A 24,044-nucleotide genomic window follows, 5' to 3' on the forward strand; every position below is an offset into this window, starting at 1 on the left:
TAATATCCCCCTCTATAGTTCACAGAACAAAGATGCAAAACTCAGCAAAAACACAGAAACTACTTGAATATAATTTTTTACACATTATTTTTTTCTTTATGACTTAAAAACTTTAAATGAGGTGAATTTCAAAAGAAAAGTTTTGAAGTCCTATGTTTTAGCCAGAAGTCACCATTCTAATTTCTAATATCCCCCCATCCCCAAAATAAAGGTTTGCTTATCAGCATTTTCACTATCTTTTCTTTAGAACATAACGAACTGGCCTTAACAGACTGAAACCTTGATCAAGTGAATAAGATGAAGAAATTGTTAATAGTTGAGCTAATTAATGGAGGAGACCTCCTTAAAATCACATACAACAGCATACTTGGCCTTTTTTTTTTGGATAATATGGGGATGAAAACTTCTTTATAGTGGAGAATCAAGACTTTTGGATATTGGCTCTAACTCTGACTCTAAAGGCCTTCACCAACTTTGGGACTATCCGTTAGCCAGGAAGTCAGTCATCCCAAACACTGGGGCTACTTCATAAACATGAGGAATGGCCTCTTGAGACAGAAGATAGGCCAGAAAAAAGCTTATAGCTACAGGTTAAATTTACTGAAAACTTAAAAATTAAAGCAAGCAGTACATAATAGAGACCTATGGTTTTATGTGCAATCATTTTCTGTATACACACACATATACATATATATACATAATATACAGTGTATATGTATACACACACACACACATGCCCATTTTATTTGGTGTTATATTCAGAGTAAATTTAAAATTAAAACCAAAAGGAATGGTCTCTTCGCTGCTCAAAATGCTTAAGACAAAAGCACTGGTATAGTCATACGTGCGAGCTTCTTGGGGGAGATTTGCAGCTAGTACTGAAGTGAATGTGGTATGGATTAGCATATGGTGTACATAAACAGTCATCTGAAAGCAAAATGGCTGACATGGCCCCTTTTTATAACACTCCACAGGGCTGATGTTTTGTGGGTGGTTGCTGGGTTTTGATATTTCTACATAGCTGCTCTGGGTGATAAACTGAACCTCTTACTTATCATCAAAGTGAATGTCAGATGTAGAGAAAACAAGCCAAGTTTCCTTATCTGTAAAGTTAGGCAGTTTGGGTTTAAGAAGAGTAGCCTGAGAGATCGGGAAACATGTGAATTTAATTTCTCCTGTTTTATAAGGATTGTATGCTTTTCTATGAGCTCCTGGGTTGAAAGAGTCTCCTCCAAACATTCGTTCCCTTTAAGAGTTTAGCGATCGTGTAGCCTTCTTTGCGTCATGATTTCAGAAAGATTACTTCATAGATTAAACAAAGAAGGCCTGCCTGTACGGTGAGTTGGGACACTTTCCCCCAACACTGCTGAGTATTTGGTCTCCACTTACTCTGTGGACCTCACCAAGTGCACAGGAAATATCTATGTCTTTTGAGCTATGAGGCAGCCTCACTGACTTTTCCTGGCCTTGATGGGCAGCAAGAGGCCTTGCTTCTCCAGGATATATGTACAGGCTGAGTTCTGGTGGCAAAGTGCTGGTGGTGAGAATGAAAGATTATTTCCTTTCTACCTCTGCACCATGTTACTTGTGGTAACCATAGCTATGACTCTTTTACAGAGCTATTCGTGCTCTGTCTAGTCCGGGTGTCTGAGTACTGTTGACAACAGCCACCAAGCTCTATATTTGCTTACTAGCTCTTGGAAGAGAACAGCTTATTTATGGTTTACAGAAGATATTTATTATAACTGGAGAAAAAAGGAGATCTTCCAAGCCGTAACAGAAAACACACAGGAATGAATTATTAACAGGAGACGGTGGAATTTTGCTACAAAAGTATTTCTAGCCCTAATGATCTTAAATATTATCAAATGGTCTTTTTAAAAAAATCACCCTCCTGTTCAAGTGGATTGGGAAAGGGCGGAAGTGCAGGGAAAGAATCTCTTTCAAAAAGTATATACCCTTGCCATCAAATCTAGCAAATCCAGAGGAATTCGTCAATCACCTTGGCATTTCTCTTGCCCTCAACCACAAGATCTAAACTATTTTTATAGCAACAAACAAAAGGTAATTTTTAATAAATTATTTTTCTCAAGAACCTTCTGGTTTTAGGCAGAAACAAACCAACAAGAGAAAGGCTGAGCTCTTGTGTAAGGACAGAATGAAGACTATGCAAAAATTCAGCCCTACTTTCCTTCCTAAATTGGGGAACTATGCAGCTAAATGCCAAGAGACTTAAAACTGATTCATTAGGGTGTAGCTAAAAGGAAACTTCCCAGTCCTTGGATTATGTTATATTCTCTCTCTTCCAGAGAAACAGATCCAAAGGGTTTAACTTTTTATTGAACCTTATGAGTTCTTCAATGTAGGTTAACTCCTAGTGTGAAAACTTCCATCACCAAGAGTGGCTCTTTTTCCTGTACCTTTCAAATCTTAGAAAGTTGGCTGGGGTGGGGTTGGGGAGTGCCAAGATGTCATTGAGAAGTGAAATGGTTTGTCCACAGTCACAAGCTAACATATGTCTGAGTTGTGAATTGGACCCAAATCTTTTTGATGCCAAGACTGGCATTCTACCCATCACACATTGTTGACTACTTATATAATTTGCAGGCAAGTCATTTGCCCTCTTTTTTTTTGAAATAATCTATACCACGAGACAATTGCCCTAGATGACTTTTAAGGTTGTTTCCAGGTTGGGTTATAAACTGCACATGGACAATGATAAGAGGCTAAAAAATAACATCTTTCCCAGGTATGTTAGTCTCTTTTTTTTTTTAAACCAGACCCATGATTTTTTTGCTTTAGGGGGCTCCAGATAAGACATTCCCTCTACCAACGTAGGTTGGTACCTAATCTACAAATTTCTAGATTTAAGGCATTGCCTAGAACACTGAGAGCAACTAAGCATCTTGGTCAGGGTCATATAGCCAGCATGTGATGGAGACACCAAGATCAGCAACCTATCCTCCACATTCTTCCATTCTCCAGCAGTATCTTTTAACATCGAGCTTCAGGAAGGAGTTTTGCACGTCTTTTAAGGAAAGGAAAACAAAACCCCCAAACCCCTCCCCCATCCTCTATGTTAGCACAGAAGCTTACAAGAAGAAAAAAAAAGGAGATGAGTGAAAAGCAAAAAGTCATTTATTTTTGTTCTATTAGTATATTGCAATTCCCTTGTCATGACATGGATGAAAGCTAACTCCTGAATGATGAGGCCAAGGGCTTATCATCAAGGACAAGATTAAGATCAGCTAATTAGACTGCACCAGGCAAGTGCACCAGTCACATATACTTGTCCTTTCAAGAACAGTCCCCCAAAATCAGAAGACAGAACAAGACACAAGTTCACAGGGCAGGTATGCCTGCATGGCCCAGTCTAAGGATAAAGCTTGTCAGTGGATGATGTACCTACAAAAACATACCCCTAGAGAATGTCTGGATTCCTTGCAATGCAGAGGAAGACTTCAAGTCTGTAGAGAGATCATGTTGGTAGAACTCAGCTCATGAAACTGAAACTTGAGGGCAGAACAGGTCTTTTAAACTTTGAAGAACTTGAATTCGACTGCTGAATTTTTAAATATTTAATCCTGTCCAAAGCAATAGACCAGATTATCATTTCCTTAATTTTAGGACAGAAAGCCAGCAATGGATTTGGATTAGGGGTAGAAGAACAGATAGAAGAGTTAATGAAAATGTTTTCTTATCTATAAAGAGTATTCCAAAAGTCTTAGTTCAGTTTTAAGCTTTAACAACCTACAACTACACTAAAATTTTTAGGACATCAATTTTTTAAAAAATGTCTTTAATTAGTAGAAGGGCCAAAGAATACAACAGGATAACATAATACAAGAATGTCATTTTTGGCTTCTGGGGTCAGCCAATGTATGAAACATATGGAGAACATATTTAGACTGATGGTCTCTAAATTTTCTCAGTCTGAAGGAGGAATCCAAGTTGGATGGCCATTGAGCCTCATTGTCACACAATGATAATGATACACTGATGCAAAAGATTTCTTCTCTGCCTTGTAAACTAGGGTGTACTGAAAAGATAAAGTCATTCTGTAACGATCTGGCTTCAGGTTTCTTTATTAAGAAGTACAGAAGATTCACATGGGAGTCTCAGGGTTCCAAGAATTTTTAGCAGTCACCATGTTCATGTTATTTCTGTGAAAGTAAATGACACGTAAACGACATTTCTAAGTCCTAATACTTTGATGGAGAGTTTATACTATTATTTAAATGATTTGACTCAGTGTAGTTGTGAAGCGTACTTGCGCATATTGTAGTTTTTCTCTGCTTAGCAAAAGCAGCAGCAGTTATAGGTAAATTACTATTATCAAGTTTATTATTAGGTCATGTAACATATCCTAATTCTATCAACATGTGACTTTCAGAACATTGACAACTTTGGGTAAAAAGAACTGCACTAAGCATACAACATTTTCATTTTCAGAGGATTAGCATAGTCACCTTTAAAATATTTCCAGGCACTAGAATAAAAGGAGTTAGCATTAAACAAGCCACCAGTCAGAGCATAGCATCTAGTTAACTGTCTGAAGTCAACCCCCAAAAGAAAAGGATTCTTGGTCACAAGGGTATTTTGGATTTACATCTTTCAGCTTTGGCTGTTCAGTAATAAATATCATGCCTTCTTAGCATAAACCTTACCTGGGCAAACATTCTAACATTCCCTTTTCGCTTTTAGCAGCTGCTGGGTGTTGAGTGATGTACAAGGCACACCTCTAAAGTGTTCTCTGCGGCATTTTTATTGACATACAAAATAGCCTGGTTCATCATTTAAAAACTAAATCTGCATAGTAAAAGTTTCTACCATTATTTACAGAGGGGTTTTAGTGCAAAAAAAAAAAAAAGAATAATAATGAAATTATGTACCGAGTCCTGTCCCCTCCAGCACATTAATCCACCAGTTTTATTCGGTGCCAGATAGGTCCTTGAACTATATCTTGGGCCGCCAGCCATTAATAAACTGTAGTATTTTCTTCACCTGGAGTTTACTAAGCTTGAAGTCCTCCGAGAGGATCTCTTCAGTTAGCTGGACTAGCAAATTCCCATCGATCTTTTCAGTTACAAAGAACGAGATGACATCTTCTGACAAACCAATGAACCGTAGTGATTTGGACACTTCCTCTATAGAAAGTCCTGACAGGTCGGTGGGTGGTTGCCATGGGGAACCATCACCGCAAGATCTTGGAGCTAACTGGAGGTGAAGGGGTGAGGAAAAAGGATAAGAAATGGAGAAAATGTCTTGTGTACCTTTTTTAACAAAATACTGATCCTCTGAGAGGTCTGGTGAGCCAGGTTTAGGGTCTTCCTCAGCACCATCAATTTTCAGAGGCAAAGGAAATGATTCTGGGGCCAGTTTCTCCTCAGTTAGTTTGGGTGCTCTTGGGGGTAAGGCTGGGCATGAGTGACTCTGTTTTGCCGGGCTGGTTGCTAGGGTCTTCTCATCTGTGCACTCTAAGGAGTAACTGGCTGACTTAGGACACCCAGACATCCCACCTGTGAATTCTGCTGGACCTGACTGGGTGGAACCTGCATAGAGGTCACACCCCTCAAAATCAAAAGCTGCTGGACAGTTTCTCTTTGGTGTGCCTGGTGTCTTCTGCCTAGGGTAACTATAACTTCTGCTTGGATCCAACAGGAAGTCATTCCTGTTTTCACTCTCAGTTGCTCCCAAGAAATGGCTAGGCCAGGATAGTCTAGAGGACAGAGCTTCAGCAGTGGGGCTTCCAAAGGGAGATCGGCTAAGTTCCAGAGATTCAGTCTTCATCCTATTACATGGATAGCAGGAAACAGAAGCACTTTCTGAAGGATTTGTTGGGTCACTCTCAGTGACACTGCTTAAAAGCAAAGAGACAGAAGGGGAAGTTAGCAAAAAATGGTTCCTAATCAATCAGTCAACATGTATTAAGTGCCTACTATGTGCCAGGAACTGTGCTAAGCCCCAAACCATCACTATCCAGAGCTACTGATTACAAACTAAAAGAGTTCAGGAAACTCTTAAGAGTATTTCTCATAATAAACACTCATTCACCTCAGACATTTAAATGTTTTGAAAAGTGTTTTGAAAAGTGAAAAGTGTTAGCTAAAAATCATAGAACATCACATTAATCCTTCTTATTCCCTGGCTCCTCAACCCCACCTCACCCCAGCACCATCTCTGGGGGAAAAAAGAATTAATCCTTCTAGCACCTAACACAGTCCTCTACACAAAAGAGGCATTTGAGAAATGCTTGTTGAATGAATGAAAAAAATTATCAGTTTGAGAACACCTATGCTCTCCTACTGTCTTTACTGAACCAACCTGCATTACTTATTTCCACTGAGTATCCAGTTATCCCTTGTCAATGCTAGGGTATAACATTTCCTTTTACAGGAGGAGAGTATAGTCCTTAATAATTTAGCAATGAGCTTCTCAAAGGTGAATTCTGTTTTCCTCTCTTCTTGGAATAGTGGTTCAGCCTTAAAGTGCTACAATTCAAATGTTGGTTCCAAAGAGCATCCTTTACATATTTTTACTCCCCAGTTCCTTTCAGAACATTTTGCCCTTGGATTCATCCCCTTTTAAGTTCACAGACCTCCACAGACCTGATGATAGGAAGAACCATGTCGAATGGTGCTTGCTAGGGAGACCTCTCAGCTCTACCACTTACATGTTGTGCAGACCTGAAGAATAGTAGGACAAGGTGGGGCTGGGAGAACGTGTCTGTTGTCTCACTGGTTTAGCGGATCGAGGAGGAATGGAAGGACTTGTAGAGGAAGGCTTTGCACTTCTGGGTGGGACAGGTGGTGCATTCAAGAGGCGGCATTCTTCCCTAACCTAGAACAAGAGAATAAATGCTCCAAGTTAGCAACAGATCTGGACAATCCTTCTAGGTGCTGGTGTGAACTTGCTGTGTTACATCTTTCCCCTTAAAAATACCAGAATCAGAAAGGGAGGGAACCAGAAAAGGCCTGGCACTCACAACTGTTAACTGATGTATGCTGCCAGAGGCACCTGTCAAATGCATTCAAGGACAAATTGGTTTTGAAAGAAATGGTTTGGTGAGTGCTGGTTATTGTCTAAAAACAGTAGCTAAAATGTTTAAGTAACTTTAAAGTAACTTTGGATGAAAAGCTAGCAAAAAATAAGGTTCATGAAATAGGTATATTAACAAAGTGAAAAGGATATAAAACTCACATGACATTTATACAGAATCAGCTGAGTTTCTCATACTGTGTTATAGTACTCATTCACTGGTGCCAACTCCTTTGAAATCATTCAGATTTTAGAAAAGAATACACATCTTCTCCAGTCTAAACTCTGATTTTGAGAGGTAACACTAAGCCCTGTAGATCAAAAAATGGGCTTTTTTTGCAAATACCAAGCCTTAAGTATTCATCATCCTTCCTTGACCTTCATGTAAAACTGGCTGACACCTGAATCAGGCCTGGGTTCCAGCTGCCATCTTCACATTGGTCATCCACAGTTTGCTCTCCTAGAAGTCAATTTTTTCAGGCCAAGTATACTTTAACTGTAATTGTCTCATTCAGACAGCAGGGGGAGGTTTGTGCCTGGTTCTGCTCCTGAAACAACTCCAGAAGCATAGGCGTTCACACTCCATAAAATAAAATAGAAAAGAATTTGGGGGTAATATCGTGGTAGTGCCAAGTCTGTCTGCAGAGCAGCCCCATATTTCTGCTAAAGTAGCTCCTAGGTGTTCATCCACAGGAGGATATAGATTACTTCATATGCTAACATTTAAAGCTTTAGCTTTGAAGTGAAAAAGGTAAGGCTGGAAAGGTAATTCTCAAAGTTATAGACATTCTCCCCCTCAACAGCCCATCAGAGACTTTTCTGTTGCTCCACCAATTCCATACACAACCCAAAAACCTTTTTGTTTTTTGTTTCTTTTGGTTGTAAGAGTCCCTTATGAAAAAGTTACTGGATGGCAGAATCAGGGGGACCTGGGATTGTGCAACCTCAGAGGCAAGTCTCTGGGCTCCCTCATCTGTCACATAAAAAGGGCCTGGAGTAATTGATCTCTAAGGCCTATTCTGGTTTTAAAATTCTATGATGGCTGAGCCAAGATGCCTGCTTTGGAGTCAATCAAAATCAATCAACAAGGCAGGTTGGAGCTCAGTTGTGAAGGGCTTTAAACATCAAATTAAGGAGCAATAAAGAGCTTTAAAAGCTAAAAAGAGGCCTTTGGCTTTATATTTGATCCTAGAAGTAAAAACGGAGCCTCTGGAACTTATTGAGCAGGGGAGTGATATGGTCAGAGCTCAGCTTTAAAGAAGTCACTTTGGCAGCTGTGTGGAAGATAGACGGGAGAGAAGCGTGAGGCAGGGAGACCAATTAGGATGGGACGCTTGGTGAAAAAAGTAAGGCTGGAAGAAGATGGCAACAAATACAAAGGATTTTTCACTCACAGGCCTACATGGTAAATTAGGGACTTTTGGTCCACTTGTCTCCTACCACTCAGAACTCTGGGGCTCTGACTGCTTTGCTTCCCCGTTTTCAAATAAATCTGAGTTCCTGTGAGTCTACACAACAGGGAAGCATGGTGTCATCTTCCTCCTAGTTTACTTGGTGGTCTTGTCTATTCTGAGGCAGCCAGCCAGACCTATCAATTTTAGAGTCACAGGTTGTAGATTCCTACAACCTCAGAGGTCACCTAATGACTTCCTCATTTTACAGATAAGAGAATGGAGGCACTAAGGGACTCCACCCTCCTCTCTGGGCTATTAACAGTTAGTCACTTTTCAGATAGCAAGAAAGGGTGGGGAAGGGGGAAATACATTATAAAAAATGCATCTGCTTTCTCTAAGAAGCTCTGAAATTGGGGATTAACTCTAAAATAGGATTTATTTCCAAAGGGAGGCTAATATCTTAAATTATAATGAATGTTACAGCCAACAAAAAGCTTGTGTCACAGCAAGTAGGTTATTCTGTTGTGCTAATACAGAAGAAGGGTAGCTAGGTGGCACAGGCACAGCACCTGGTCTGGAGTCAGGAAGAACCACGTTCAAATCTGGCTGCAGATGCACTGGCAGTGTGACATTGGTCAAGTCACTTAAACCCATATGCCTCAGTTTCCTCATCTGGAGAAGGAAACAGCAACCCTTGAGTATCTTTGCCAAGAACACACCAAAGGGGTTCATGGAGAGTCAGACAAGACTGAACAACAATGAAAGTATAGAAAAAACTGCTGTGGTCACTTCCTTCAAGTTGTCCTCACCAATGTCACTTACTAGAAAAAGATGTAGACTGATTCTTTTCCTCCTTCCCATGGATACCCAGACAGGTATTTCTTTGGGTAGAAAGGTTATTGGAAAGCTGTGGAGGGGGTCACCGTACAGTTTGCCAGGTGAGTGAAGATCAAGGCAGGACAAGAAAGAGACATCCTTTACCCTCCCTCCCCAGTGGCAATGGGTGTTTCTAGTCACTGTATTGTAGAAAGAATACTAGATTTGGAGCCAAAGCCCTAGCCTCAAATCCCAGTATAACTTCTCTTTTTCGTTGTGTTCGTTTTTATCTCTTTTTCTATTCTCAGAGATTAGCGCAGTGCCTGGCACATAGTAGGTGCTGATCCAATCTATAAAACAAAGGGAAGGTACTAAATAACTTTTGAGATCTCTTTTAGTCTAAATCTATAATCTTATCTATGATAGTACAATTATACAACAATACAATTCTGACATATAATAAGCTCTAAATAACCTGAATCATAAAGCAAACCACATTTATATTCTCTCCAATTATAGGAAATGCCAAAAGGAAAAAATGGAGTTAAGGGGAACATTAAAATGTATCTGAGAGCTCCTTTACCCTGGTATACATTCCCATCCCCCTCCCCCATCTTAACAGCAAAGGTTAAAATGCATAACCCAAGAACCTAGAAGTATGCTTGTGATTGGAAACAACTTTCTAATGCTAAGTACAAAACAGGCACAGGCAATCATTTCTGATTGGGGAGAGAATGCTGCCATCCCAAGCCAGAATGCAGGAGGCGTTCATTTAACATGGTACGGAAATGTGCATGCTCTAGTTAGAAAGGAGGGTGGTCATGTTGCTAGCTCAGCTAGCTAGCATTTAAATTAGTGCTTTAAGATTTTAAAGTGCTTTACAAATATCATCTCATTTTATCCTCATATCCCCCTCTGGAGGTAGGTGCTACTATCATCCCCATTTTACAGATGTAAACACTGAGGTAGACGGAAGTGAAGTGACTGCCCAGGATCACACAGCTACTAAGTTTCTGAGGTGGGATTTGAACTTAGGTCTTCTGACTCCAAGTCCATGGGACAATTCATTTTTCTTACCCAGCTGTTGACTCAGAAAGCTAAGAAAGAGTCCCTGGTATCTTAGCTTTACCTGCTTATAAATAGTGTCACTGATTGGGACAGAAAAGGTAATTCTAGAGAGATTAATTTGTCTGCTCCCAGATTCTTCTCCAAGTTTTCCTATTCAATGTAACTTTCTCTAGTGTTACAATTTTGACTTATTGTTTAACTCAGGTATGAACTTTTCTCCTAAAACCTTTAGTAGATCACTGCTGATCATGGGCTACAGTACAAACTCTCCTTTTTAAATTGTACACTCCCAATCCTCTACAATCTGAACTTTTCCATCCTTAATGCCCACTAACATCTAATGTACCTAAGAGTCTGGAGATGGGGGTGGGTTTGGGAGGGGATGCTTCATAGTGCCTTGTTGTGGCCAAGGGCTTTGTATAGCTTAATGAAACTGTAAGCTATGCTATGCAGAGTTATCTAAGATGGACAGTTAATAGTGGACAGTTCTGACAAAAGGTGATCCACTGGAGAATGAAATGGCAAACCACTGCAGCATCTTTGTTGAGAACATCCCATGGACGCTACTAAAATGATCAAAGACATGGCATTGGAAGATGAGCCCCTCAGGTCAGAAAGGTGTCCAAGATACTATTGGGGCAGTGTGGAGGACCACCACAAGTAGCTCCAGGATTAATGAAGCAGATGAAAGAAAGCTCAGCTGTAGATGTGTCTGGTGACAAAAGCAAAGTCCAAAGCCGTAAAGATCAGTATTGCATAGGAACCTGGAATGTAAGATCTATGAACCAAAGTAAGCTGGATGTGGTCAAACAGGTGATAGAAAGATTAAACAATGGCATTGTGGGTGTCAGAGAACTTAAATGGATTGGAATGGGCAAATTTAATTCAGATGATCACTACATATACTATTGTGGGCAAGAAGAAATGTCATAGCCCCTGTAGTCAATAAAAGGGTGAGAAAAGCAGTACTGGGGTATAATTTCGAAAATGACTAAATGATATGTTTGAATTCAAGGCAAACCATTCAAAATCACAGTAACATAAGTGTATACTCTAACCGCTGATGCCAAAGAGTCCAAAGTTGATCACTTCTATGAAAACCCATACCATTTTTCTAAAAATAACACCAAAAAAGATGTCACACTCATCATAGGAGATTAGAATGTTAAGTAGGAAATCAAAAGATAATTGGAATAACAGGAAAGTTTGGTCTTGGAGTACTAAACAAAACAGGACACAGACTAATAGAGTTTTGTCAAGATAATGTGCTGGTCATAGCAAACACTCTTTTCCAGCAACCTAAGAGGCAGCTCTACACATGGACAAGGCTAACAATCTGGGATACTGGAATAAGGGAAGTGATGGAATTCCAGCAGAGATATTTAAAATCCTAAAAGATGAGGCTGTTAAAGTGCTGCACTCAGTATGCCAGGAAATTTGGAAAAATTCAACAGCAGCCGCTCGATTGGAAAAGATCAGTTTATGTCCCAATCCTAAAGAAGGGCAATGCCAAGGAATGTTCAAATTACCGGATAACTGCACTCATTTCACATGCCAGCAAAGCTATGCTAAGGATTCTGTTACCTAGTCTTCAGTAATATGTGAACCAAGAATTACCAGAAGAACAGGCTGGTTTTCAAAGAGGCAGGGGAACTAAAAATCAAATTGCCAACATCCTTTGCTGGATTATGGAGAAAGCAAGGGAGTTTCAGGGGAAAACAAAACAAACATCTACTTCTGCTTCATTGACTACATGAAAGCCTTTGGATGTGTGGATCACAACAAAATGTGGCAAACTCTCAAAGAGATGGGAGAATCAGATCATCTTACTTGACTCCTGAGGACCTGTTTGTGGGCCAAGAAGCAGCAAAGGAACTGAGCATGGAACAACTGATCAATCTGAGATCGGAAAAGGAGTACAACAAGGCTGTATAGTGTCACCTTATTTATTTAATTTATATGCAGAATACATCATGCAAAATGCCAGGCTGATTAATCCAAAGCTGGAATTAAGGTTGCTGGGAGAAATAGCAACAATCTATACCACTCTGATGGCAGAAAGTGAAGAGGAATTAAAAACCTCTTGAAAAGAGTGAAAGAGGAGAGTATAAAAGCCAGCTTGAAGCTTAACATTAAAAAAAAACAACAAACTAAGATCTTGGCAACTAGTCCCATCACTTCTTGGCAAATAGAGGGAGAGGAAATGGAAGTAGTGTCAGATTTTATATTCTCGGGCTGAAAGATCACTACAGATGGCAACTGCAGCCATGAAATTCAAAGATGCTTGCTCCTTGGAAAGAAAGCTATGGCAAATCTGGACAGCATACTAAAAAGCAGAGACATCATCCTGCCAACAAAGCTTCACATAGTCTAAGTTATCAATAGCAATGTGTGACTGCGAGAGTTAGACTGTATGGAAAGCTGAGCACTGCAGAACTGACTCTTTCAAACTGTGGTGCTGGAGAAGACTTGGACAGCAAGGAGATCAAATCCATCAATACTTAAAGAAATTAATTCAGGATATTCACTGGAGGGTCAAATACTGAAGCTTAAGCCTAAATACTTTGACCATGTAATGAGAATAGGATAAAAAACAAACTGTCTCCTTACCACTTCTCAAACATGCCACTCTATCTCCCAGGCTATTTCCCATGTCTTGAACGTACTCCCTCCTTCCCTATGTCTCTCAGAATTTCTAGTCTCATTTGAGGCTCAGTTTAGGGGCCACCTTCAACATGAGGCTTTTCCTGATGCTTCTGCTTCCCCTTTCTAAATGAATGTATGTGTGTGTATACATATATGGGTGTGTGTTTGTATGTATATGTATACGTGCGTGTGTGTGTGTATGAATGAATGAAGAGGCTGTTTACTTCTGCAGGCTGAGGGCAAGGGCTGTTTTTGCTTTGATCTTTGTATAGTCAGTGGAGCTTAATAAATATTTACAAATTAATTGATTGACCACAGCTTATCAGCTGGAACTTCCAAGTTATAGGCAATGATCTCCAAACATAGAATAGTTGTACTTTATGTACTGTTGAGTATGTGTTCTTGGCATTCAGTTGCTGGATGAAAAAGTCATTTTCTTAACAACTGCAGGAGAAACTTCACTTTCACTTCAATCAATCAATCAACCATCGATTTTTAAGTGCCTTCTATGTGTTGTGCACTACGCTGATAGATAAAAATGAAACTGCCTCAAGAAGCTTACATTTTCTTCTTTGCTCAGTGCCCACCTGATGAACTTGTAATAAAAAGTGATGTAATATTTGGAACAGATAACCTGAATCTGCATTTTGAAATTGAGGCTAAAGTACACAAAGGATTTTCTGAGCCCATCTTTCCTTAATTTTTGGCACTGCTACAGACCCTAGACAAGTGTGTCTCCACATACAGGCATAATTTTCTATTTGAGCCACAAACACTGGATGGATCCTTAGAAAATATTCTAATTCAATCACTTTTATGAATAAATTGAAAAGCTATTTTTTCTGATGATCTGCCCAAGTTTCATTTCCTCCATGCAGATGCCTGCTCATGATTACAACCCAGCAAAAGGCACAAAAAAGTGGGAATGAAAACACTGACCATGTGGAGTGAGAAAGGCTTATATTTTGCAATAAACCCCTCCTTTTCTTGGAACTCCCGAATTTTTCTGCTGTAGAAAGAAATGACACTCTCACAGACTGTCTCTCACTTCCTGGATTAAAGAATCAGTTTAAGAAAGGTAAACATAGCACTTACTATGAAACATTCTTTGCTGAGCAAGCTTCAAACTTCCTTTGAGGGAAAAAAAGTGTTTCAATTTCATAACTGTGTTTGCTCAATGCTGTTTTTAATGGAGTAACTAACCACAAAAATGAGTCAAACTGGCAGAAATGTTAAAAAGCCCTAGTTCCTGAGTGTGTATGTAACTAGAAAAGTATACATACTGTGCACATTTGTAATTCACTTGTTATCCTTTATAGTTTGACACAGGGCAATTAATAAGACTTACGTACTGAATACAAAACTATGGGCAAGCCTAGAAAATTCTGGAAGAAGCATATTATAGCTCCTTATGTTAAAACACCTAAAAGGTTATTTGAGCAGCTAGGTGGCACATGGAGTGAAAAGAATTTTGAGTTCAGATTTGACCTTGGACACTACCTATATGACCCTGGGCAAGTCACTTAACTCTGCCTCAGTTTCCTCATCTGTAAAATGACCAGGAAAAGGAAATGGCAAACCACTTCAATATCTTTGCCAAGAAAACCCTAAATGGGGTCATGAAGAGTTAGACATGTCTGAAAATGACTGAACAAAAAAGGGATATTTGTGGAAAAAGGGAAACATTTCTTGGCATAAATTTTAGGTTACTCTTATTTGGGGAAAACACTTATGATAGGATCATAGATGTAGAGCTGGAAGAAGCTTCAGAGACTGTGTAGTGCAACACTCTCATCTTTCAAAGGATCCGTATGAAACCTTTCTAGATCCTCCCTCCCAAACTACCTTATATTTAACTCCATTGGATTTCTTTGTGTTTATTCTGCATTTACTTTTATATGTTCTTGTCACCTCTCCTATAAGAATGTAAACTCTTTGAAAGTATATATTCTTTCATTCATTGAATTTGTGTCTCTGGTGCCTGGATAGGAGGGAATTGAGACACACCACTACAAGGGCAGCGAGTGTCAGAGTAGAGGTTTCATCTCACTTCTGATTCCAAAGTCATTCCCTCTCCATTGTACTACACTGCCTTCTCCATCATCCCCTCAAAGAAGAGAAAGACTATTTTGCTTTGAAACATGGATTACCTCTAAACGTGAAAATTATCATTCAGTATCTGTGCGGAGAGTTACCTAGTTGTTCTATCTACCTTAGATTATGCCTCCTCCATGGAAGAATGAGCTTGGTTCATTCAGAATATTACTTTCTTTCATTACTGCTTTTCAAGATAAGACAAGGTTGCTAAGATAACAGGATGGATCAAATGAAAGAACATATATTTAGTGTTTTGTAAACCTTAATATGCTATAGAAATGCTAGTTATGACTATAATTGTTATTAATTTTCTAATAGCTTTCTAACTTTGTTCTCACAGTTCCCTGGCTCTGGATTTCATGTCCCTCTGACCCCATTCCCCTCTCCTCCCTGCTATCTGCCACTGCCTCCCATTCCCCCCCTTCAATCCCATAACAAAATCATTAGAGCCTTAAGAAATCTTATTTATAAAAGGGGCTTTTATACAAAAAGTTCACAACCCCATCGAGCAGCCATAAGTGGATGTTTTCAGTCACAGAAAAGAAACTAAAGGTTTAGAACAATGATGCAGCAATAAAATGGACTTCTATTTTATTAATTGGCAAAGAACAGACAAGAATTAAAGAATCAAAAATCTTGTGACTCTCAGACACATTTAATTTTTATTTTTCCAGTTTTATACATTGAAGACAAGGACCTGACACAGACCTGGCTCTGAAATGGACTCCAATATTCCAAGCCTCCGGCAAGGGAGGCAAGTGGGAGGGAGTGGGCAGTCACCAATTGGGAAACATGACCATCAGCTGGTTCTGAAAAGGAGTAGTTGTTTCAACTCTAGGCAGGCGGGGACAAGGATACTGCCATCGTGTCGGCAGACAGAATAAGCCATTAAAATGGGGGAGGGGGAGAAGCACCAGAGATATGCAAGACATAATTCTATTGCTAGAATTCCGAAAAATTATAAGAATTTTCTGAAAAAAGTCCTTTAACAAATGGCAGATGCATTTACACCTGTATATATGTTTGCTGAGAGAGTTTAATAGTTGAGTTTAAGAATCTACCCATAGACTGAATTCAGTATTTTAATTAACATTCTTTTCCTCAAAGCGTGTTAATTAACGTGAAAGACACGTAATAGTTTATCGGCATATGGAATTTTTTTAAAGGTGGGCAGCAAAGAATCTAGTATAAAAAGCTGCGAAACTTTTAATAGAAATACACTTACAAAATAGTTGCATTCTTGGAAAAAAATGCATGCAAACCATTTTAAATGTGACTATCCTAGGGTAGCTTGCTAATGAGTGGAGCCCTATGGTTATGTCTTTTGTAAATATTATTTTGCAAACCAATGACCCCCCCAAAATTTGTCCTTCTGGGGTAAATATGAAGTTTTCCGTGTTTAAAGGTCATTACTGCTATGAGGTATAGAATCCTAAAATGAATTATAAACACTACAGCTTCTTTCATCTCCTTCTGTAGCAGCTCTCAATAGTAACCTCAATCTTTCATGATTTTCTGTCATAGGGTCCTGCTGCAGCTAGCCTCGGTGGCTTAGAGTCAGAGGAGAGTCTTGTTCCCACTGTCAGCTGGTAGAGGACAGGGTACCTGAAATCCAATTTACAATTTCAGGTTTTTGTCAAAGTAAAGTCCCATATTTGTTCTATATTTTTGGGGGCAGTAGGGGCTGTGAGTGGAGGAGGGTTGGTCCAAATCCACATAATCTCTCTCCACCCTTAGCAGTGGAGGTCCATCACCCTGAAGTTGAGGACACCACTGTTTACTGTAATATTTATATATCTCTTAATAATTTAACATGCATTGAATGGTCCTGCCATTTTTATTAAGTTCATATCTTTTAAATTGGTCATTGACAAAGTTTTTGAGTGTTGTGTCCCTGACCTCATTTCCCCCATAAGACCTCTCGTTTTTATTGTTCAATTTTACATAGTGGAACTTTTGGGAACTTTTATGTTCCTAAGTCAAGTTATAGTAGAGTTGCCTGCATTTCAAACGTAATAGCCAATAGCTGTTTTTATTATGAAGAGAAAGAAAATGATTTACAAAATGGAAAAAGTGACTATCTAATTAGAATTGATGGAATTTTAGAGAGTTTGTTTAAGAAATTAGCCAAAATGATCACACACCTTCAATCTCTGTGGCTGGGGAGGTTGAGGCTGGCAGATCTCAAGTCTGGGAATTCTGAACTGCAGTGATACTAAAACTGATCAGATGGCCTCACTTAATCTGGCACCAATATGGTAGAACCCCAGGAAATGGAGAGCCACCAGGCTGCTGAGGAATAGGTGACCTATCCTGAGCTAAAGCTTCCATGCTCACCCAACTAGAGCCCTGAGTGGCTGCTCTATTTCCAACTTGAGCAAGATAGGGGGACCCATTCTCAACCCACCTCAAAAAAAAGATCAAAAAGCCAAAACTAACTAAAATAAATGGTCTGTCAATTCACCCTCATCCGAAGGCAGACTGTGCAAAATGTGCAAATTTAAAAATAGAAAAAAATAGCCACAAAATAAGTTAGGCATATTATCTTAGTTCAGGCTTATCTGAACCAATTTTGGGGAAATAGGAATTATTTTGTATTTCTATCTTCACAAAAAAGGGAATAGTTTGCTATTTCCTACCCCCCCAAAAAATCATTTTGGATAATTAGGGGAGGTGAAGTTATTTTTTAAAGGAATAATTCTTTTAAAGAAGGAAATGTGGGCTGTGACCCTAAAAGATAATAAAAACCAATCAAAATGATATTCTTTTAAAGATAATAGGATTTTGTGTGAGAAGCAATCTTCCAGGTAGCTACAAAGTCATGTTAAAGTAAATTCGAGAGGGCCACAAAGGATAATTCTTCTGCCAAGCATATTGTCTGTTTGGCTTCACAAAATAATTAATCTGCTTAGGATGTAGATAGTGAAATGTGTAGATAAATAGAAACCCAGATGTTTTTTCTCTGAATAGGGATGATTTCATCACACTCACACAGAGGGCAGTATATTTTTAAGGGGGAGGATGTTTTTACAGAAGACACTATTGGATACCATGCAGTATCATATACTCAGAGTAGGAAAAGATCTTATAATAGACCATCTGATATAACCTCTCTAAGATTTATATATGAGGAATTTGAGGTCCAAAGAAGTTAAGTGATTTGTCCACTTCCCAAAGGGAGAGCTGAAATTAGAACCCAACTGTTGTGAATTCAATCCAAGCACTCTCCACTGGACCAAGCTGCCTTCAGAGCTAAAGGGAAGTACAGGCCAAGATAACTCAAGATGCAACAGTGTTTTTCTAGATATTTTTAATTTCTACAAGTCAATTAGGGCAGCTAGATGGTGTAGTGGATGAGGTACTGGGCCTGGAGTGAGGAATATTATTCTTTCTTCCTGAGTTTAAATACCACTTCAGACACTTACTACTTATAGGACCTTGGGCAAGTCACTTAATCCTATTTGCCTCAGTTTCCTCATCTGTAAAATGAACTGGAGAAGGAAATGGCAAACCACTCCAGTATCTTTGCCAAAAGGGATCGCAAAGAGTCAGACCCGAGTGAATTAGAAAAATAAAAACCACAGTTAATAAACTATTTTTTTCTTTCTTGCTTGTTTTCAAATAGAACTCAATAAGTCAGTCCTAGATCTCTTTTCATGTCCATGGAGAGAAGTTTGTGGACCCTCATTTCATGGCATCTTTTGATGTTCTTCCCACAGTACTAGCCATTCTAACCCTAAGGACTTGGGTAGTAATCATCACCTTCCCATACAAGGTCAAGATTGACCTTCCCTGAAAACTTACGACATCTATAATTATCTGGAGGAGTTGCTGCTAGACACATGGCACATCTCTCCCCTAGGACTCCATTTTTACCATCCACAGCCGAAGTTTTATTTAATTCTGTGGGAGCATTTGAGTTTATGCCCCATTAAAGTTTCCCTTTGAAAACTGCAAGCTAAAGCCACATCTAACAATTATGATGTTTTCTGGATCCCACACACATCCTAAAAATGGAAAAATTTATTTCATGGTCACAAAACTAATAAAAAAAAATGACTGCATATGAAATACCTAAATTTTTCTTTTTTAATTGTTAAATATGTTAAATTACTTCAGGCTGCCCTCCCAACCCACCCAATCCCCCCATCCAAATCACTTTTATGTTTATAACACACCATAAACACTAGCCTGGCTTTGGGAAGTCTTTCTGACTCCCTAGGAAATTATCCCTTAGGATTAAGCGGCCAAAAATATTTCCTCTCCTGGGCTACAACTTTGATTCAGTTTTAAATTGAATCTCAACATTAATTTAAAAAAATAAGCAAATGGATCATAATTAGGCCTCTTAATATTTATTTTCTACTCAGCCATCATCATCTATCCCCCTCACTCTCTCTTCCTCCCTCAATCCCTCTAGCCTTTAGCATGTGAATACTTTTCCAACTGTTTCTTTTCAAGCCTCAGATGTGTAATGGGATGGTCCCTGTGTGGTATCCATCTTTTACCAGCTGTGGCCAGTGTTCTACAGAAAAAGCATCTCTGGCTACTTCCCTGTTAGAGGAAAGAATACCTCCCTTCAGGTGAATTGTTTAGTTAGATGGAGCTCTTTCCTAAGAAGCCTATAGCAACTGGTAGAAAAAGAAGTTTTTGCTTCTTTCTTTACTGTCTCAGATACTATTCTGGGGACCCGAAAATATAACAAGGGACTAAAACAGATTAGTAATCTAACAATTATGATGTTTATATGTTAATAATCTAACAATTAGGAAATTATGAACTCCAGCTGGGGAAAGTAGCTTAAGACTAAGCAGCTGGATGGAACGCTATCATAAGGAAGAGCTAAAATCAAATTTGGCCTCAGATACTACTTAAAACATTGCCCGGCATGCGGCAGGCATGCATCCATCTATCCATCTCTATCCTTTTTTCCTTCCTTCCTTCCCTTCCTCTTTCTTTCTTTCCCCCTTCTCTTCTGTTCTTTCTTTCTATATTCTTGTCAAACCACAGAGCAACTTTAGGAATAGAAGTGGCAGATACAACTATTTTAACAGTAATTTTCTCCTCCATTTGCCACTGTCTGATCATGGAAATTTCATTGAACAGGTCCCCTCACTGAATTTAAAGGTAACACTAATTTGCTAGGACAACTTCCAAGCTTTAGCTATTCCATAGGAGGGGACGTAGCTTTGGGTATATGGAAGGATAGAGAAATTAACACCTCAACAAATTAAAACAAGCAATTCTTGCATACTTCTAGTGAAATGAAGATGACCATGTCAAAAATCTAGCCATTATTTGTCATTTTCAGAGTATGTCCTACACTGAACTATATCAAGTTGCAAAATACCAGGTGATTCTTTCTAGTGACCATAGAAATGTGTGCCTCATACAAAACTCCTGATCATTAGAGCTGGAACGAACCTTGGAGATGCTCTATTGCATTCCCCTCTTTTGGTAGGTTTTTTTTTTGGATGAGGAAGCTGAAGTTCCAAGATTCTAAGTAACTTCTTCAGAGTGACATGAGTGATTCGCATACCTGATGTTCTGTTTCCCAGCTCCATGTGTTTTTAGTTTGTCCTGGCTTCCTTTAGGACTCGGCTCAAATTCACTTTTTACAAAAGGCCTTTCTTGGTCCCTCCTACTACTTGTGACTTCTCTCAGAGATGACCTCCCATATACACTGTATGTAATTTGTACACATATAGTTATTTGAATGATGTCTCCCATGTTAGACTGTGGATTCCTATATAGCAAGGGCTGTTTTTTGCCTTTCCTTGTATCCTCAGTGCTAACACAGTAACTGGCAAATATTAAGTGCTTAATAAATGCTTATTGACTAAGCGAAAGAGCGAGACTTCAAACTGAGGTACTGCTACTGAGTTCAGCCCTTTTTCCATGGGGCTATAGGAGTGCCATGTAAGTCTCTCTAAGGATAATCCCTGGCAAAGCTTCTCTTTCACTTATCAAATTGAATCTTTACATGGAAAAGATACAATGAAAGGCAGTCTCTCTCTTGGGGAGGCATTTTAGAAAATGGCTGTAAGGAAAATTAGGGTCTAAACTTTCTGCTGCCTGTGAATTTAAGTTAGACAGTGGGGAAAAAATCATTTTTCAGCACTCAAACCAGCAACAGAATCAACCATAATTGTACTTGTAATGCTACTGTAATGCATTATATACCTTTTCTATTCAAAGTCATAAATGGTCCAATTGCACCAAATTTTGATCAAATAAATGATACATCAATGTGGCCTTGACTGTTAAAAAATGAATTTTTTTCTGAGAATCCTGTACTATGTTTCTCCTCTCTCCCCATCCCCTGGGAACAGGATATATTAGAGTAAAGGAGGTAGATTTAGAAGCAAGGATTTCCCCTTCCTCTTTACTAAACAAGTGGAACTCAGCTTAAAAAGAAAAACATTTATATGACTTACAGCTTCAGATTTAGGAGGCACTGGAGGTGGAGGTAGGGCCACATCTGAAGATGTTGTTGCCGCCAGCGTACCAGCAACAGGGAGAGAAGTGCCACATTTTGACCGGATAGAGCTCCTGTAGTTATCACATTTGGTTCTGTCACTCAAGGAACCAGTAAGGGATTGGCTGTCTGTCTTGCCTTGGTCTAGCCACAGCTCTTCATAAGGGAGTTCTGGTTTTGATGGGAGACACACAGATTCATCACCAACTTCAGGGAAAAGGTAATCACTGCCACTGTCACCAGAGTCCTGGTACTGTAGGGTGTCATGAGAAAATGGGGTCCATTCCCCTCCCAGATCCCTACAGCCATGGAGGTTCACTTCACTGTTTCCATGTAGATTATTTCCATACACACAGACAGAGAGCCGGTGAAAGGACTGCGTTAACTCATCCCGGGCATAGCTGAGAGAGTTGGGGATGTGGTTGTGACCAGGACATCGACTCTTCTTAGGGCTCTTACAGTCGTCATTCCAATCCGTCTTCACATCACGGACTGCGCGGGAGTACTCATCAATGTCAAACTGTTCTTGGCAGACACCAAGCCAATGCTGGACTAGGGTTTCAGACCATGCCTCTCCCTTCACAAGGTTTTCTGGGAGGCTGAACTTGGGGACAGTCAAGTGCAAAGGAAAATGCATGGGGAGGACTTTGTTGCCACGCAGCACACAGCAAACCACCACGGTCTTGGTCTGGATGTTCACAAACTTGTACCGGTGACCTTCACGAATGAAGTGGAGGTCATAGGGGTTTCTGGGAGGAGGGCTTGGCACAATCACGTTGACAGGCAGCCTGGTTTTCTCCACAATGTTGCGGATGGTGTGTTCACCCTCTTGCATCTGAAGCTCCAGCGGGCTCCGGGTACTAAACCGGCCCTTGCATTGAAATGGAAGGCTAATGCTTTCATTGGTCCTGTGGTTCATGCAAATAAGGCATGGCATTTTGCCTTTACCCAGCTTGCCAATGGAATTGAGTTTTCCAATCTTTTTGAAGATTGTGTTGAATCGTGACTTCTCCTTGTAGGTCTTTGCATAAAGGATTTCTGCCTGCCCCATTAAAGTGAGCTCGTCCCCAGTGCAAAGAGTGATGTTGTAAACTTCCGTGTCTTCGTTGCATTCTCCTGCAGCAACCTACAAAATATAAAGACCAACTTTAAAGTTGTGTATTTCCTGCCCTGCTCAGAGAGAGAAAAGGTTTTTCCATTAAGAAAAAAAGGCAAAAAGAATTTTGTTATTAGCCAATGAGGTAACATAAGTAAAATGGTTAGATATTATTACCATTACTGCTAATAATAAATAATTATCGAGCAGTTTCGTTGCTTCCTGTCTTCCTGATTAATTGAACTGATTCATGCTGACATTATGTAGGTCTAGAGGTATCTAGGTGGTTCGCTGGGTAGAGCGCTAGGCCTGGAGGCAGAAACCTGAATTCAGATTCTGCGTCAGATGCATACTTTCTACGTGACCATGAATGAGTCACTTAACCTGTGCCTCAATTTTCTCAGCTGTAAAATGGGGATAATGATAGTACCTACTTCCCAGAGTTTTTGTGAAGATCAAATGAGATATTTATAAAGTGCTGGGCAGAGTACATATAAAGTGTTTAATAAATAAAGTCCTGAGAGTAATTGAAGTAAAGCAACTGAAGATAACAGCTATGCCACCAGTATTGTGATGTTAGACAAGGGTCTTAATGGCAAAACTTCGAATACTAAGTGAATTAAGTAAAACTTGGGTGACATTTTTTTTTTCCTTTTTGATAAATGGGAATAAATTTGGGTAATCCACAACTCTACGTATTATAAGAATCTAAACTCCTTCAGTGCAGGAATAATTTCATTTCTCTCACTATGTACTTCTCAGTATCTGGCACGTAGAAGGCATTTAATCAAAGCTTATTGAATGATCTAATTGAATGTGAATGGAGGACTTGCAGCACAGATAGCAATTTATACTCTGCCTATGCTAAGTTTAGTTTTTCAACTTTTTCTAGAAGCAAACAAGTTAAGTACTTGTAACTTTATCTCTTAAGTTTTACGGTAAATTATTAAATCACTATACCATTCTTGAGTATACAGCAGGTACTCAAAGTATGCTTGGATGGTTGATCACTATTTCAATATATATATTCATACATATATGGCATCCATTAGTTGATTGTGCTCTTATTTCTAGTAGCTTAAAACTGTACCACTTTTGGGGGGTGCACTTTGGGGGCACCCAGAATTTCCAAGATAACTCTTTAAAAAAGGGTAATGCTATTATCTCTATTTTATAAATGAGGATATGGAGGTTAAATGGCCTGCCTAAGGTCACAGAACATTATCATTTGGCAGGGTCTACGTTAAAACAAAGGAGTTCCAGCTCCCCAAACTCATGGTGATTTAAGGAATCTTAGGATTACTACCTCTTATACTTTCCTAATGGAAAATGGATATTCTTCATGATCCCACTCCTTGGACTATATTAGGGATGGAGAAGCTATGGTCTTGAGACCACAGGTGGCCCTCTA

At 39.4% G+C, this 24,044-nt stretch overlaps 1 protein-coding gene across 2 annotated transcripts in view; it reads right to left on the bottom strand.

Annotated features, from left to right (window-relative positions):
* Positions 1 to 4,742: 4,742 nt before the first annotated feature.
* Positions 4,743 to 24,044, bottom strand: part of GAREM1 (GRB2 associated regulator of MAPK1 subtype 1) — a 209,826-nt gene continuing 190,524 nt past the window's right edge. Inside the window, exons 4-6 of one of the 2 annotated variants that reach the window (XM_072604501.1) lie at positions 21,497 to 22,663; positions 6,674 to 6,840; positions 4,743 to 5,860 (exon numbers count right to left, since the gene is read on the bottom strand). In XM_072604501.1, the coding sequence (XP_072460602.1) occupies positions 4,957 to 5,860; positions 6,674 to 6,840; positions 21,497 to 22,663 (2,238 nt within the window). In that variant the 3' untranslated portion in view covers positions 4,743 to 4,956. The remainder of the gene's footprint in view (positions 5,861 to 6,673; positions 6,841 to 21,496; positions 22,664 to 24,044) is intronic. The other variant, XM_072604502.1, reaches the window with a different exon arrangement.

Source organism: Notamacropus eugenii, chromosome 4 (genome assembly GCF_028372415.1).
Source record: "Notamacropus eugenii isolate mMacEug1 chromosome 4, mMacEug1.pri_v2, whole genome shotgun sequence".
Lineage (NCBI taxonomy): Eukaryota > Metazoa > Chordata > Mammalia > Diprotodontia > Macropodidae > Notamacropus > Notamacropus eugenii.